This window comes from Alosa pseudoharengus, unplaced genomic scaffold, assembly GCF_046254945.1.
Source record: "Alosa pseudoharengus isolate Yale_2024_CS ecotype anadromous, Long Island Sound unplaced genomic scaffold, YU_APseudo_1.1 YU_APseudo_1.1_scf_12, whole genome shotgun sequence".
In the NCBI taxonomy this organism is placed as follows: Eukaryota; Metazoa; Chordata; class Actinopteri; order Clupeiformes; family Clupeidae; genus Alosa; species Alosa pseudoharengus.
In genome coordinates this window covers 39,017,121-39,034,426 of record NW_027468587.1, presented here as the reverse complement: position 1 = coordinate 39,034,426, position 17,306 = coordinate 39,017,121, and the positions used below count along the sequence as shown (strand labels likewise).

The window sequence follows — 17,306 nt, the reverse complement described above, 5'->3', positions numbered from 1 at the left end:
CCTGCTGAACGTCAGCAAGACCAAAGAGATTGTTGTTGACTTCCGGAGAGGTCACACCCAACACCTGCCACTGACCATCGACGGTGCTGTGGTGGAGAGAGCGAGCAGCACCAAATTCCTGGGGGTGCACATCAGTGAAGACCTCTCCTGGACCACCAACACAGCATCACTGGCGAAGAGAGCTCAGCGCCGCCTGTACTTCCTGCGGAAACTCAGGCGAGCAAGTGCTCCACCAGCCATCATGACCACATTCTACCGAGGCACCATTGAGAGCATCCTCTCCAGCTGTATCACTGTGTGGGGCGGAAGCTGCACTGAATACAACAGGAAAGCCCTGCAGCGCATAGTGAACACAGCTGGAAGGATTATTGGTGCTTCACTCCCCTCCCTGAAGGACATTTACACCACCCACCTCACCCGCAAGGCGACCAAAATTGTGAGTGATGCAAGTCACCCCGCTCACAATCTGTTTGATCTACTGCCCTCTGGGAAGAGGTACAGAAGCCTGCGCTCCCGCACTACCAGACTCACCAACAGCTTCATACACCAAGCTGTTAGGATGCTGAACTCTCTCCCTCCTCTCCCCCCTCCACCCTCAGCTACATAACATCCTGGACATTGGACCCACAATGGCCGCCTGCACCACTCCACTTGCACACTTGTACACTTTGCAACTTGTTGTTGTTGTCCTGGAAACACAACACTTCTGCTGCTCTTACATAACTTGCACCACTATGCCACTTTATTTCTTACTTAGGTCAAACAGAACTACCTCAGCCTCTTATTGGCCTGACTTTGCACTAGTATTTTATTTTATTGACTGTCTATGCACAATTTCAACCAAATTTTGCTGCTCTTATTTTTTCATTATATGTGCCCTCTTATTTACTTATTTACTTACTTTTTTGTTTACTTGAATGTTATGTTTGTCTGTGGACTTAAAATTGGTAAAATATGTCTTGTCTCCACCGTGGGATAGTGAGAAACGTAATTTCGATCTCTTTGTATGTCTGGAACATGTGAAGAAATTGACAATAAAGCTGACTTTGACTTTGACTTTGACTTTGACTTTGAAATCACCACATTGCATTACAGTATAAAGCGTTTATCAAGGTACCTACAGCGCTTTTCTGTAGGTTGACAAAATGTAGTTACCGTCTGTTTTCAATTATTGAAGTGTGTTTAAGTGTTTGAGTTTGTGTGGTGAGATGTATCTTGCCAATTGCCAAATATTTAGTATGTTGTAATGTGCCACCTTTATGATTAGTAAATGTGTTTAGTTTACTTGATGGCGTTTACATCTCTGTTTTATGTGTTGTATTTATGCCAGCTCTGCAAATGTTGCATAAAATATTTCTTGAAAATACAGATGTTAACCACAGTCAGAATAAAACAGAGAGTAAAAATGACCAAAGTAAGTGGGGTATTTATTTTTTGCCCTACTACTTATTTAGCACCCACTCTGCAATCAGCGGATGGAGTAGATGTTTACTTTGAGATGCCTGGAGATGACAGTGAGCATGCCAATTTTCTCTCTGCCAAAATGGCTCTGGAGGAGCGTCGTATGAAGAGTATAAATGAGGTGATTCAACAGCTAGACTTGTAATTACTGCATGCATCTTATATTAAGTTGTTTCATAACCCTCACAGTTAAAGGTAAAGTCCTTAATTTTTAATATTGAGGTGCACAGCCAATAGTGTAGTGTTTTCTCTGACAGTTTCAATTCAGTATTTTCTATACACAGCAATACATTAAAAATAAGTTGTAAAGCAATAACAAGTGTCCCTTCACATTACAATATAATCAATAAATGCTAATGATCAACATATAGTGGAGATTGTATGTTGATTTGGTAGTTTGATTGGCAACGTTAGCCTAAGTATTTAACCATGTGTGTTCAGATCATAGGCATATGATGACTAGTGTCAATGGGCTATATCTTGGCAATCTAAAAGGCATGGTCACTGGCGACAAATTTTGGGGTTTGTCCAGTCCACATTGGGGATGGTTTTGTTATCAAACATAATCAAACATCAGGCAAATGGCACAAAAAGGCGGTTCTTATGTATCTTAATCAGTCATGGGTGTGTTTTGGGCATAACATCCTTTAAGCCAATGAAAATTACATCTGTCATTCCCTTTAACAGCAACTTCAAACAGCGCATCCGTATTTTGATAGTCAGCGGCAGGGTAGGAATTACACGGCGGCCATGGCCGTCGTTGCCCCTTGCGTTGGCCGTGATGCCCCTTTGAAAATCAGAGGTTTACAGGCCACTGTGCCTTGGTGCCCCCTTCTTTCAATATTCTGCTTTTCGTCCGACTAATAGCGATTTTTATTTAGCCTATGGCCTGTCAAAATAATCTTAGCATTCACAGCGCAAGGCCAAGATTGTCTTAAGCACCGTTTTATTTTATTTCGGTATTGTCTTACCTCAACAATAGGCAACAGCTCCTTGAAAACAATCAGATATAACTCTATAAAATCTATAAAGTCTATAAAAATGTATTTTCATGTTGTATTTGGCTGCTTTGTTTGGCTGAAATGTAGACTATTCTTTTTTCATTTCAATACAGTATATGATACAAACCTCAGTTTAGATAATCATATTCACACATTTGTTTTTGCCTAATTGACATGACCATGATAATTTATAATATAAAATTAATGTGCACCTTAAGCAAATGATAAAAAATCTTTCAGAATGCTTTCCATTGTTCAACTGCATCGAACTGCATCGAATCGCACTGAATCGTTTTTTATGAACATGTATCTTTTCTTGTATCGAATCGTGCCCATGTATCTAGATGTGAATCGTATCGTCTTTTACATGAGAGATTCACACCCCTATCAGATAGGCTAACTGCCAAGTGACCTTACCGTGCTCCCAAACGTCTCCTGCAGCACTGTGCCTGCGTGCACCTTCTGAGAGTTAACTGAATGTATGACGTCACGGATTGGTGGTAAATTTCTAATTTCACAAACTATTAATGAGACATTTTAGCGAATATTCACGTTGGAACTAGCGGAAGTATTACAAATTTTAAAAAGTAAAAAACGGGTCTTGTCAAAAGGGCACTTGGACATCAAAGGGGCAAAAGGGCAGGTGCTAGAGCCCCTGTAGCCCCCCTTCTCTGCACGTGCCTGAAGTTGGGGGTTCGATTCCTGGCTTTAACTGTTGTGTCAATGGCCTTCAATTTAAGTCGCTTGTCTGCTAAATGAATGAGTGTGAATGTAATCTTTACAACTCATTTGAAAATGTGTTGCAAGGCAGAGAAAGTCCTCACTTTAGATAAGCTCACAAAATATCATTAACTAATTAGAGTTAATCATCATTTAAAGTATTAGGAAGTGGTTTATAAAATATGTATCCTCACCCTAACTAATCATTAGTGCATGTGTATGTGTTAAATAATGGAAATATTACTTCATCAACAAAATATTATTGCATAATTTATTAAGTATTAACAATAATTTATAAACAACATATTTTAGATATAGGCTTATAATGAACAGACCATTTATAACTGTGTGTACAAATACTTTATTTATGAGAATCAACATAGGTGCAATGCTTTACTAATGATGAACAAAACATTTTGTAATAGCTAGCAACTGGTTTATAATGGGAAAATGATTTCATTTATAAGTGGTTGTTTAATTATTTATTAAGTATAAATCATGTACTTACAAACATATTTTTTGGATAGGCTTATTTACTATGAACAAACCATTTATAACTGTGTGAACAAATGCTTTACTGATAAATTATGTATGAACAAGAAATGACTAATGATGAACAAACCATTAACTAATAAGTAACAAAGGCTTAATAAATTATGAATTGTGTGTAGTTATTATAAAGTGTTACCGACAATACTTAAATCATATTGCATAGGTTGTGCTTAAAAAAGGATATAAGATAGTCAGTATTGCACTTTTCTAAGGGTTAATTTAAAATCCCACTTTTATTTGTTCAGTGTGACCAAAGTGCTTAATTTAGATTGCCCTTTATCTGGAAATGACAACAAAATATAATGATGTAATGATTTTCCAAATAAATGATGTCATTCATGTTTGACTATCTTTGACAGATAATGAAGGAGTGGGCAGATGCAGATAGCCAATCCAAACACTTGCCTAAGTCTGAACGTCAAGCTTTGAATGAGGTACAGAACACCAGTAGAGCGCAGTACCTGGTAACTTTTCAGCTCAGTAATAGTATCAGTAACGCTGGTGCGTTGGGTCCGTTTTACCACCTCCAACATAGGGCTTTCTGTTCACAGAAAGAAATGTGTCATCCACTATCCCTTACATAGTACATTGTGACATTATACATATCTGTCAATATCCACAACCAATCAATTGTATTTAATGACAGTGAAAAAAAATACTGCTGAGCTCTAACTTTCACCACTACATCTTTTGTAGCTGAAAACCTTTTTCTTCCTCCTTCATTACTTCAGTCTTGCTCTATTTCTCTGTCAGCACTTCCAGTCTGTCCTGCAGACTTTAGAGGAACAGGTGGCCGGTGAGCGCCAGAGGCTTGTTGAGACCCATTTGGTTCGTGTTGTAGCCAGTCTCAATAACATTCGGCGTTTGGCCCTCGAGAACTACGTCGCCGCAGTGCAAAGTGAAAACCCACAGGTGAGAGTGTGGGTCTCTGGGGAAATGAGGCTTTTTTCATGACCTAAGTTAAATACAAATTCACATTTATTATACTTAAACTTTTTAGCCAGAGAGTGTGCTACAAGCTTTGAAACACTACATGGCAGCAGAACAAAAAGATCGGAAACATACACTGAGGCACTACCAGCATATTGAAGTTGTTGATCCACAGAGAGCAGAACAGATGAAGTTTCAGGTGAGAATCCATTTATTTTATCTATCTGTTTTTGTACACTGGAAAAGACCAAAAATCTAACCAAGTGTTATTAATCTCATAAGATCAAAAAATCTAGTTGGTATTGTTTTCAGTCTAAAGACACTTAACGCTTTCTTGTAAGATCATTAGACATAGCCTAATTTAAGAAGAGTTTGGCTTATTCTATGACGTTTCATCCTGAAAACAAGCAAATTTGTCCTAAAAACAAGCACATTTGGCTGCCAGTGCGTTGAGCAAATTTGTCTTGATAAGACTCCTTAAAATAAGTCAGTCTTCTTACATTAAGTCAAAATCTATCTATCAAGATACCTAGCACTCTCTTGAAAGATAAGTCTCTAAAACTATATCAAATAGATGTTTTGATCTTAATATAAAATTAATAACACTTGGTTAGATTTTATTTTTGCAGTGTATTCACAAAGTCAATTCAGGTGTCATCATTAATGTTAAACCATATTCTTGTTAGGTCTACACCCACTTGCATGTAATTGAGGAGCGAGTTAACCAAAGCCTGGCTCTGCTTTACAAAGTTCCTGCTTTGGCCGAGGAGCTTCATCAAGAAATTGGTAAGCCACTAAATGTTATTACTTACATAAAATTGCCTAAATAAGACAAAAAAATATGGGTAACTGGAATGGTGCTCAGCCCAGAGATTGCATACCTCTTAGTTGGGTCATCTATAGCAGTTCTGTGACCATGGAGAGTGAAGGTTCGTTTCTCACTAGATTTGTCATCTATAAAGGTTAAAGAAAAAAATTAGCCGGGGTGCCCCTCACAAAAATGTGTGGAAATTTTGTGAGAGCTCTGCCGACAGCCAAACTGGAAATTAACTTTTTAATGGTATTGCCTAGCCTGGGTTTTCCCATGCTGCCTTACGCGCGCAATTTTATTCACGCTGCTAGGCAGCCTGGATTCTATGGACTTCGTTTTCACCTCAATGAAGGAACCAATCACTGAACGGAGAGAAGGCAGCAATACGATGACGACACCGAAGCCGTTATGTGCTATGTACAGACGCATTTGATAGACATTCGGAGCACCCAATAAACGGCTCTGGGCATTCGTAAACCATGTTTCAAATACGAGAAAATTAATGTCTACTGTAGTTCCCAGACCCCATCTCAATGAGATGTGGTCTGACGTTAGCCAGGCTAGGTATTGCCCACAGTGCTGCATAATACATTGTATCTGAGACACTCTATGTCAAGAAATTCATAAATCAAGTAGATTTATTGATTTGACCTATTTTTGACCTTCAAATTTAAGATGGCCACCAACTTTTGGCTATTTTTGGCTACAGCGACCCTTGGCTGCCCGAAAAGGGTTTCGACTTACTTTTGAACCACATGAGCTACAAATACAAACTTGATGTCTTTTTCAGCTTAATTGATCATGGGAAACACATAGGAATGTTTATATTTATGACCCCATATACTGTATCTAGTCCTCCAATTCCAATATGGCCGCTGTCCAAAAAAGCAGTTTTGACGCCAATTTATCTACAAACACCAAATTTGGCACAGATGCAGCTGAGGGCATACTGAAATAATTTAGCCAGGGGGCCCGAGCCAGTGATCCCTGAGACCAAGATGGCTGCCAAATCCAATATGGCGGCCACCTGAAAAGGGGTTGTGGCTAGATGGGATACAGCTAAGAATGGACGTTACGTAACAGATAGTGAAATCTCGCCGCTCAGGACAGGAAGTAGGAAGCGATCATGGATATTCCAAAGGAAACAAGAAAAATAGCTATTTTGCAAACATTAACATCACTTTTATGTTATAAATTCATGTTAGAAATACTATTACAAAATAAATAGTTTAGTTATGATCACGGGTGTCCCAAAGAAGTATAATATATATGGACACGTAAGTTTAACTTTACCCTGCGTTACGAGAACTTATAATTAAAGACGATCTAAAGACGTCTCAGCCATGGATATCCGTGTCATAAATGAAAACTATTTTTATGGATCGTTGTGAAAGAGTTGCTTCAATTGCACAACGAACACTGTCATTTCCCTTTGGGGATGGACCATAACTTGTTGTGATGGAGCTGCTAACGATTGGACTGAGATCGTAACTTTTGAAACCTGGCATGCAATATCTACTTCTGCACGGAGACTCAACATGTAGGCTTACATGTAGGCTTACATATATGTGCAATGTATTGGCAGTACCATTATGAATCATATAGATATATGCAGTGAACAGAATATATAATAAAAACTGAATAAATATAGTATGAACCATATGGACAGATATGTACAGTACAGTGTGGTAACAGTACCATTGTAGTGCAGAAACAGAAACATAATCAGAGAGACTTGCTTCTACAGCTACATAAGATAAGAGTTAGAGAGTCACAATATGTCCAATATGATTTCATTTAATTTTAGGAGGGTGGGGTTTGTGATTTTCACATACAAACAAAGCATTCTGGTGCATTCTGACAAAATAATAAAGACAAAATAGAACATTTCCTGTGTTGGTAACTTTACTCATAAATCTATCTACAGAAATACAATAAAATATCAATATAATATAATACATTTTATGTGTGGTTGTTTAAGACACACTGAAGGCATGATGCCACCATAGGTTTGCAGAGAACTATATACAATATGCACACTAAAGGTTTGCAGAGAACTATATACAATATGTACACTGAAGGCATGATGCCACCATAGGTTGGCAGAGAACTATATACAATATGCACACTTGAAAGGGGTGGGGTGGTGGTGTGGGGGGGTTGTGCGGGCCGCTGAAAACCAGTGTCCATCCTCACAGGAAGGGGTGGGGTGGTGGTGTGGGCAAAGCTGAAAACCAGTGTCCATCCTCACAGGAAGGGGTGGGGTGGTGGTGTGGGGTTGTGAGGGCCGCTGAAAACCAGTGTCCATCCTCACAGAAAAGAGTTACAGTTAATCTGCAGCCTTAGGCACTGGTTAGCAGAAGGTGTCCACTACAAACCAAAAAACCCCACTTCTAAAAAAACACAAACACACTCGCGCACTCCCCGGGAAAACAGGAGATTCTGTCAATCTGAATTTTACGTTTTTAAGTTGCTTACATAATAACATTGGCCTTTATATGACACATTATATGACACAGGAGGGAGAGGGAGACGCGCGCACACACACAAACTCGCGCATACAATGCTAAGCTAACAGCTAGACTATCGATTTAAAAATGGACATTTTTTTTAGCTGAACTCACCGTCCTGACCAAAACTGCGGTCTTTAGTTAAGACTGTAAACTTAGTCATGGTTTCTTCCTCGTAATCACTGAGGTACTTCTCAAAACTCCTGTACGACGAGAAGAAAGCTGCCATCGTTATAGTAACAACAGAGCCCGTCCGTAAATGGGCTCTGGTATCGTCGAGATTTTGCGATATTTCACTGTCTGTTACGTAACTTCCGTTGTTAGCTGTATCCCATCTAGCCACAACCCTGAAAAGGGATTTGGCTGCATTTTTTGAACCAGATGAGACACAAATGTAAAGTTGATAAATATTTCATCTTTTCTGACTATGGGAAACACAACAAATATTTATATTTATGATTGGGTATATGTGGACCCTCAATGTCCCCAAATCCAATCTGCCTACTGTCCGAAAAAGGGTTTTGACTGCAACTTATGAACCAAATAAGCTACAGATGAAAACTTAATGTCTATTTATTTTATTTTTTTACCATGACAAACACAGGGGAATGCTTACATTTTTGATTGCCTATGTTTAGACCCCCAGTTAGAAAGCAACTACCTGATTCATACTTTCCAAATATTCCCACCAATTTTCTAATTGTAGGGAAGGCATATATGAGGGACAGTCAGAATTCCAGCATAGAATACTAGTTTATTAGTAGTCATTAAAAACTTTAACTAAGGCTGATTCATTAGTGTGGTGAGCTCTGAAGCCAGACTGATATAATTATTGGATTTGGTTCATATATAAGAAGGCACCAATTTGTTTGGACACTATTTTTTCTAGTATTTTTGACATGAAAGGGAGATTAAATATAGGCCTATAGTTGGCCAGGTTGTTAGGGTCAAGGCTAGGTTTTTTGAGGGAGGGCTTAATAACAGATAACTGAAACAACTGTGGTACATGCCCTGATAGCAATTCATTATTTATAATCTGGAGCAAAACATTATTCAGGAAAAGGAGAGCAGTCTTAAGAAGATGGGTAGGAATAGGGTCTAGTAGACTAGTTGTAGATTTTGATAAGGAAATTGTGGAAGTAAGGTCTAATATGTCGATAGGTGTAAATGAGATTAAATGTTGTTCGAGGTCTTATCTGCGATTCTTAAGTCAGAGAAGGAAGGTGCCGCACACTCCGAGTAAATGAAAAAAAAAACTTTTAATAGGCGATAACGTTTCGGCCTACAAGGCCTTCATCAGATCACATGTATAGTGCATTCAAACAAAACAGACTTATCGTAAACCTGCTAATTACCAACCATTTCGTTTGAAAATTCTAAAAAAACAATGTTTTTTTAATACTTCAAAATAACATTCTAAATTAACCTTACATTCAGTAGCCATAGGTGTGTAGATTTGAACAAAATCTAGTTTGGTTCTTACCGGGGCTTTTACTGCCTGAAATATCCAATTTTGTTTACCACGCTCGGAGTTTAGTGCTGGGCTGGTGGGTGCTTATTCCCAACCTTTCTCACAGCACATCAACGGTTAGCCCGAGAATTCTCGTCGGCAATTCAAAATTCCACTGGAGCTCCAAGCGGATTTGTACACGCAGCCTTACAACACTGTTTACAGCTCTTTGAGTCACGATAAAATGTAATTTTTGGTACATAGCTAATTTAGATAAACGTATGGTGTGGGTGCTTGCGTTTCTTTAGGAATCCGCCGTCTTGGTTTGTATAGAAATGAATATTAAGTGACACATACACGTAAGAGGTCATACGACATACATGACGGTTGGTAATATGTCACGTTCCTATATGTAGCTTAGGCTTAGACTCATTGATTGTCAAGTCAAGTCATGTCATATTTATTTATATAGCACACTTAAACGCAATGTTATTGACCCAAGGTGCTCATAAAAAAAATAAACAGTAATAAAAACAAAAAATAAAGACATAAATGACAAAAAATAAAAATAAATAAATGAAAATACAAAATAATAATAATAATAATAATAATAACTAGAAAAGCATTTCCTGAAGGAAATACAGTGCATGAAAATGCAAAAAATATGATGTAAAATATCATACAGAGTAAAAACAAACTATATTGGTTGCTAGGTAGACGAGGTTTAATATAGTTGGAATGACTGAACAGTTAAATATGTGGATAGTTTATATAGTTAAATGATTTGCTTGGTAGATAAGGTGTAATATAGTTGGAATGATTGAGCGGTTAAATAGATGGATAATTTAAATGGTTAAATTATTTAGGTAGATAATTGACGATAACTGACAGTTGGAATGGCTCTAATGTTTGCTAGCAGTTATGCTAACTATATTATCAAAGATAATGTTAACAGAGAATGTCTAATAAGGGGAGAACTGCCACTCTCGGAAAACTTCCGGTTTCTGAACTGGTTGCAGTTCCTTCTGTGGTTCCACATGAGGGCGCTCGTCCACGAGTGCAGAATGCATGGAGGTCTATGGAGCTGTACCCCTCAAAATCCACTTTTCTCTGGATATAATTTTTTTCCAAGTAATTTGAATATTGTTTTTGAAAGGGGAGGCAAAGAAAATACACTTGGTTGAGTATTATATTTTTTAAAGTCACTTAATTGTTCTAAAAAGCCTTTCAAACGTGTCAATGACATCATTCATTAGCACAATGCTAGCGTGTTATGGGCAACAACGACCCAACCTGTAAGAAATCAAAAGGACATAAGTACTGGTTCATTCAACTTTTGACCTATAACCCATGTTGAAGTTATACAAACTACAATCAAATCTGAGATTTGTCAACGACAATCAGGCGAAAGAGGCAAATTTAGCCGTCTAGCTCCATTGACTCCCATTCATTCTGCACTCATGGCGTTCGCCCCCAGTGGAAATCTAGTGGAACTGCAACCAAAATTCGGTACAATGGGACTTAATACGGAGTGGCAAGGCTCTCCGTAGACGGGCTCTGATGTTAACCAAGTTACTTAACTTAGTTAACTTAGCTAATGTTTTCATATTTAGTAGTTATGCTAACTAACATGCTAACTATGTTACTTAGCTAACTTAGCTAATAATTTTTAGCAGTTTTGTTAAAAATGCTAACTAGCATGCTAACTATGTTAACCATGTTACTTAGCTAACTTAACTAATCATTTTAACAGTTTTGCTAAAAATGCTAACTAACATGCTAACACGCTAGCATGCTAACTATGCTAACCACATAACTTAGCTAATCATTTTAACAGTTTTGTTAAAAATGCTAACTAGCATGCTAACATGCTAGCATGTTAACTATGCTAACCATGTTACTTAGCTAACTTAGCTAATCATTTTTAACAGTTTTGCTAAAAATGCTAACTAGCATGCTAACATGCTAGCACGCTAACTATGCTAACCATGCTAACTAGCTACAGTGGGTAGGAGTCATAGTTGATGACAAGTAACAGTTACAATGGCTGAACCGTTAAAAAGTTCAGTAGTTTAAAGGGTTAAATTGTTTAACAGTGAAATATTGTAGTGAGGACTTTTATTTTGAAACAGTTTTTGGCAGAGGAAGCAGTTGAACAGGATGTGTAGTCTTAATAGGGCCAGTTTGTATGCTTAAAGCCTGAGACTGGCAGTTGATGCAGGTGGCCCGAACACCTGCCATAGGATTCAAATGGTTAAATTATTTGCTAGGTAGATGAGGTTTAATATAGTTGGAATGACTGAACTAGGTAGATGAGGTTTAATATAGGAATGACTGAACTAGGTAGATGAGGTTTAATATAGTTGGACTGACTGAACAGTCAAATAGCTGGATAGTTTAAAAGGTTAGCCTGAGAAACTGATAGGGTGCAGGTGGCCTGGCCACCTGGCCTAGGATTCTAATTGCTTAACGGCAGTCTTAATAGAGCCATATTGTATGCTTAAAGCCTGAGACAGAGAATATAGTTTAAAAGTTAAATGTAGATAGTGTAATGGATGTTGATAGACAGAAAGTTGAATGGATGTTGATAGGCAGATTGTTTAATGGATGTTGATGGATAGTTTAATGGGTGGATGAGTGAATGGTTTGAAGAGGATGAATGGATAGAAAGTTGGATGAAATGTGTCTTATATCCTTGTAGAATGTAGAGACACAGAGAGAGTTGGTCTAGTTCAGTAGAAAGCAGTTGATACAGGTGCAATCAGTTGAACTGATTCTTTGATGGGACCTAGATGAGCAGCTGGAAGAAGATACAGGTGCAAATCAAGTTAATTAGTCCATTGTGATGTCATCAGCCCATGTTAAGTCTATGGGGACATTTTGAGTAGTTTTTAATTAATAGTTTAAAAAGTATAAAAGTTACAAAGATGAAAAATACAAAGCCCACATGTCATAAGTAAGACCTACGCAACGCAGTTTGAATGAAGTTTCTACGTTAAACGGTTGAAGCTGCATTAACTGCGTTAGAAGAAGAAAAATAATAACTAGAAAAGCATTTCCTGAAGGAAATACAGTGCATGAAAATGCAAAAATATGATGAGTTCATATGCTTAAATTATTTGCTTGGTAGATAAGGTTTACTATAGTTGGAATGACTGAACAGTTAAATAGGTTGATAATTGAAATGGTTAAATTATTTAGGCAGATAGTTGACGATAACTAACAGTTGGAATGGCTCCAATGTTTGCTAGCAGTTATGCTAACTATGTTAACAAAGATAATAATGCTAACCAAGTAACTATGCTAACTAGCATGTTAACAATGTTAAAATGTTACCTATGCTAACCATATGACTTAGTTAACCTAGCTAATAATTTTTATTAGTTATGATAACTGTTAATTAGCATGCTAACATGCTAATTATGTTAACCATGTTACTTAGCTAACTTAGCTAATCATTTTAGCAGTTTTGTAAAAAATGCTAACTAGCATGCTAACATGCTAGCATGCTAACTATGCTAACCATGTGACTTAGCTAACTTAGCTAATCATTTTTAGCAGTTTTGTAAAAAATGCTAACTAGCATGCTAACATGTTAGCATGCTAACTATGCTAACCATGTGACTTAGCTAACTTAGCTAATCATTTTAGTAGTTTTTGTAAAAAATGCTAACTAGCATGCTAACATGCTAGCATGCTAATTATGCTAACCATGCTAACTAGCTACAGTGGGTAGGAGTCATAGTTGATGACAAGTAACAGTTACAATGGCTGAACAGTTGAAAAGTTCAGTAGTTTAAAGGGTTAAATTGTTTAACAGTGAAATATTGTAGTGAGGACTTTTATTTTGAAACAGGTTTTGGCAGAGGAAGCAGTTGAACAGGATGTGTAGTCTTAATAGGGCCAGTTTGTATGCTTAAAGCCTGAGACTGGCAGTTGATGCAGCTGGCCCGAACACCTGCCATAGGATTCTAATTGCTTAACGGCAGTCTTAATAGAGCCATATTGTATGCTTAAAGCATGAGACAGAGTATATAGTTTAAAAGTTAAATGTAGATAGTGTAATGGATGTTGATAGACAGAAAGTTGAATGGATGTTGATAGGCAGATTGTTTAATGGATGTTGATGGATAGTTTAATGGGTGGATGAGTGAATGGTTTGAAGAGGATGAATGGATAGAAAGTTGGAGGAAATGTGTCTTATATCCTTGTAGAATGGAGAGACAGAGAGAGTTGGTCTAGTTCAGTAGAAAGCAGTTGATACAGGTGCAATCAGTTGAACTGATTCTTTGATGGGGCCTAGATGAGCAGCTGGAAGATGATACCAGGTGCAAATCAAGTTAATTAGTCCATTGTGATGTCATCAGCCCATGTTAAGTCTATGGGGAAATTTTGAGCAGTTTTTAATTAATAGTTTAAAAAGTATAAAAGTTACAAAGATGAAAAATACAAAGCCCACATGTCATAAGTAAGACCTACGCAACGCAGTTTGAATGAAGTTTCTACGTTAAACGGTTGAAGCTGCATTAACTGCGTTAGAAGAAGAAGAAGAAGAAGAAGAAGAAGAAGCCTAGGAAGAACAGTAGAGTGCATTTTCATGCACTCTAACTAGAAAAGCATTTCCTGAAGGAAATACAGTGCATGAAAATGCAAAAAATATGATGTAAAATATCATACAGAGTAAAAACAAACTATATTGGTTGCTAGGTAGATGAGGTTTAATATAGTTGGAGTGACTGAACAGTTAAATAGGTGGATAGTTTATATGGTTAAATGATTTGCTTGGTAGATAAGGTTTAATATAGTTGGAATGATTGAACGGTTAAATAGGTGGATAATACTTAACTTAGTTAACTTAGCTAATGTTTTCATTTTTAGTAGTTATGCTAACTAGCATGTTAGCAATGCTAACATGCTAACTATGTTAACCATGTGACTTAGCTAACTTAGCTAATCATTTTTAGCAGTTTTGCTAAAAATGCTAACTAGCATGCTAACATGCTAACTATGCTAACCAAGTTACTTTGCTAACTTAGCTAACTAGCTACAGTGGGTAGGAGTCATAGTTGATGACAAGTAACAGTTACAATGCTGCCGCACTAAGGCAGAAGGTCGTAACTTCGAATTTGGCGAAAATGAGTTTTTGTCATTATTAGGACAATAAACATAAGTTTTATCATGTAGACAAACATCAAGTTTCAATTCGGTTGTTTTTTGGGAGAAATAAGATTATGTTTTTGCCGTAACTTCAAAAAGCCTAGGGGAAACTGTGGCAGAAGCCCGTAACATCAGATACGGTGTTATGCCTTCCTTTCACTCTGCTACTGAACACTCGATTGAAGTTACGGTGCGAAGGGACGGCTGCATTCTGACCGACCATCTACGTGAAGTTGTATTGCGGCTAGCGTTGTGTCTAGGCTATGCATTATTCAATTAAATCACCTCAGACACACACTAACTTCAATAAAGTGTATACAGTAGCCTACATGTTTTGCAGTGCTTGCTTTTTGTTAGATTGATGGCTTTGAAACGTAGCCTCCCCTAAATGCCAAGGACAAGGAATTATTATGCTGGTGCATTAAAGATAGGGCCTAGGCTAATCTTGATAACCTAGCCTAACTTAAAAGCCTAAACTCAACAACATATTAAGTAACAAGCGGTGCATTAGAGCATGGCTTGTAGCCTAGGATATCTTAATTCACATCACAGCCCGTAATACAAGGCTACATGTCAACTGGAAAAAAAAGTTAGCTCTCGCCAGCAAATGATAGTCATTGACTGAAAACTACGCGAGTTTGTTGGAGCCGCAACGACACACCTTACACACACACACACACACACACACACACATCAGCAGCAGAGATGTAGTAATTTAGAGCCTACCTTTAGTTGAACCCTGGTTAAAATCCATACCAAACAACCGACGAGAAAGCAAATTCATAAAATCGAGTTTTTTAAACTTGCTGCCGGCTAGTCAAAACTCCCAAGTTGTTACAGGCTGTCAATTTTATCAATGCAATCCTAAAGTTTAGTGTAGCTGCAGGTTAGTTGGGAAATTAAAGCTAGTCGCAAAGCAGGCAGCTTTAAATTGCAGTAATATAAAATGACCAAATAAAGGCAACCGATCACATCCTAATCTACCTAATTTGTGTGGGAGAACTTTGTTGTATCATCTGCATTTGGTTAAGTTTCCATTGTATCCAGGAAAATGTATAGGCCTAGGCTACAGTGTTTAATCATAATTTTGAAAAGACCTACACACATCATCAAAATGTTTTCCTGATTTCATTATAATAATGCAAATACTGCAAGTAAAATCACAAGAAATATGAATTCCTATGTTTTCACTGAAACTTTTCAGCAGACATTAAGATGCTACAATGGGATGATTCTGAAATATTTTTGCTGTTCTAGGCTGGTTATAAAAATAAACTAGCCAATGAGTCTAAATTAGTGCCTCATATCCAAACAGAAAAATATGCTTTATATATATTAAAACATCAAAACACTCATTCTTAATTCTGACATCTGTCAGAAGTGACTGTCAGTGTGGTAGGCTACTATGAGTATGAAAAACAGAAAAAAATGAAAAAATCTATCATTTTCATATGATGTTGATAAATGTGAAGCCATTTTATCATAGTGAGTCCAATAGGGTTAATATTGCTTACATTTTAAGTAAAAGTTATCATTGTTATCATAACATTGTGCTATAAAATAGAAGTTAAGGTATTTTGCCTTAGTATGACCGATTGTCATTTTGTGGGCAATACTAAGGCAGAATACAGTAACTTCCAAAAAAGGGTCAAAGGTCAAATTTGAGTTCAAATTTTTGTGTAGATAGATTAATACAGGTAAACACTAAAAAATGTGAAAATTACAATATTATACCTATTACTCAATTGTCAGGACATTAAGATAACTTTAAAGTCATTTTTCTCAGTTTCACACTCTGGTGAGTTAAGGTCTTTTGCCTTAGTAGGGCAGAATGGCTGAACAGTTAAAAAGTTCAGTAGTTTAAAGGGTTAAATTGTTTAACAGTGAAATATTGTAGTGAGGACTTTTATTTTGAAACAGTTTTTGGCAGAGGAAGCAGTTGAACAGGATGTGTAGTCTTAATAGGGCCAGTTTGTATGCTTAAAGCCTGAGACTGGCAGTTGATGCTGGTGGCCTGGCCACCTGGCCTAGGATTCTAATTGCTTAACGGCAGTCTTAATAGAGCCATATTTATTGTATGCTTAAAGCCTCAGACAGAGTATATAGTTTAAAAGTTAAATGTAGATAGTGTAATGGATGTTGATAGACAGAAAGTTGAATGGATGTTGATAGGCAGATTGTTTAATGGATGTTGATGGATAGTTCAATGGGTGGATGAGTGAATGGTTTGAAGAGGATGAATGGATAGAAAGTTGGATGAAATGTGTCTTATATCCTTGTAGAATGTAGAGACACAGAGATAGTTGGTCTAGTTCAGTAGAAAGCAGTTGATACAGGTGCAATCAGTTGAACTGATTCTTTGATGGGGCCTAGATGAGCAGCTGGAAGAATATACAGGTGCAAATCAAGTTAATTAGTCCATTGTGATGTCATCAGCCCATGTTAAGTCTATGGGGAAATTTTGAGTAGTTTTTAATTAATAGTTTAAAAAGTATAAAAGTTACAAAGATGAAAAATACAAAGCCCACATGTCCTAAGTAAGACCTACGCAACGCAGTTTGAATGAAGTTTCTACGTTAAACGGTTGAAGCTGCATTAACTGCGTTAGAAGAAGAAAAATAATAAGAATAAGAAGAAGCCTAGGAAGAACAGTAGAGTGCATTTTCATGCACTCTAATAAGAAGAAGAAGAAGAAGAAGAAGAAGAAGAAGCCT

The 17,306-nt window shown here is 37.2% G+C and overlaps 1 protein-coding gene across 2 annotated transcripts in view; it reads left to right on the top strand.

The window, feature by feature from the left end:
• aplp1 (amyloid beta (A4) precursor-like protein 1) overlaps window positions 1–17,306 on the top strand; it is a 170,900-nt gene that overhangs the window by 93,688 nt on the left and 59,906 nt on the right. For both annotated transcript variants that reach the window (XM_076281227.1, XM_076281228.1), the window contains exons 7-11: window positions 1,455–1,582; window positions 4,094–4,168; window positions 4,488–4,646; window positions 4,735–4,863; window positions 5,351–5,450. In XM_076281227.1, coding sequence (XP_076137342.1) covers window positions 1,455–1,582; window positions 4,094–4,168; window positions 4,488–4,646; window positions 4,735–4,863; window positions 5,351–5,450 — 591 coding nt within the window. The remainder of the gene's footprint in view (window positions 1–1,454; window positions 1,583–4,093; window positions 4,169–4,487; window positions 4,647–4,734; window positions 4,864–5,350; window positions 5,451–17,306) is intronic.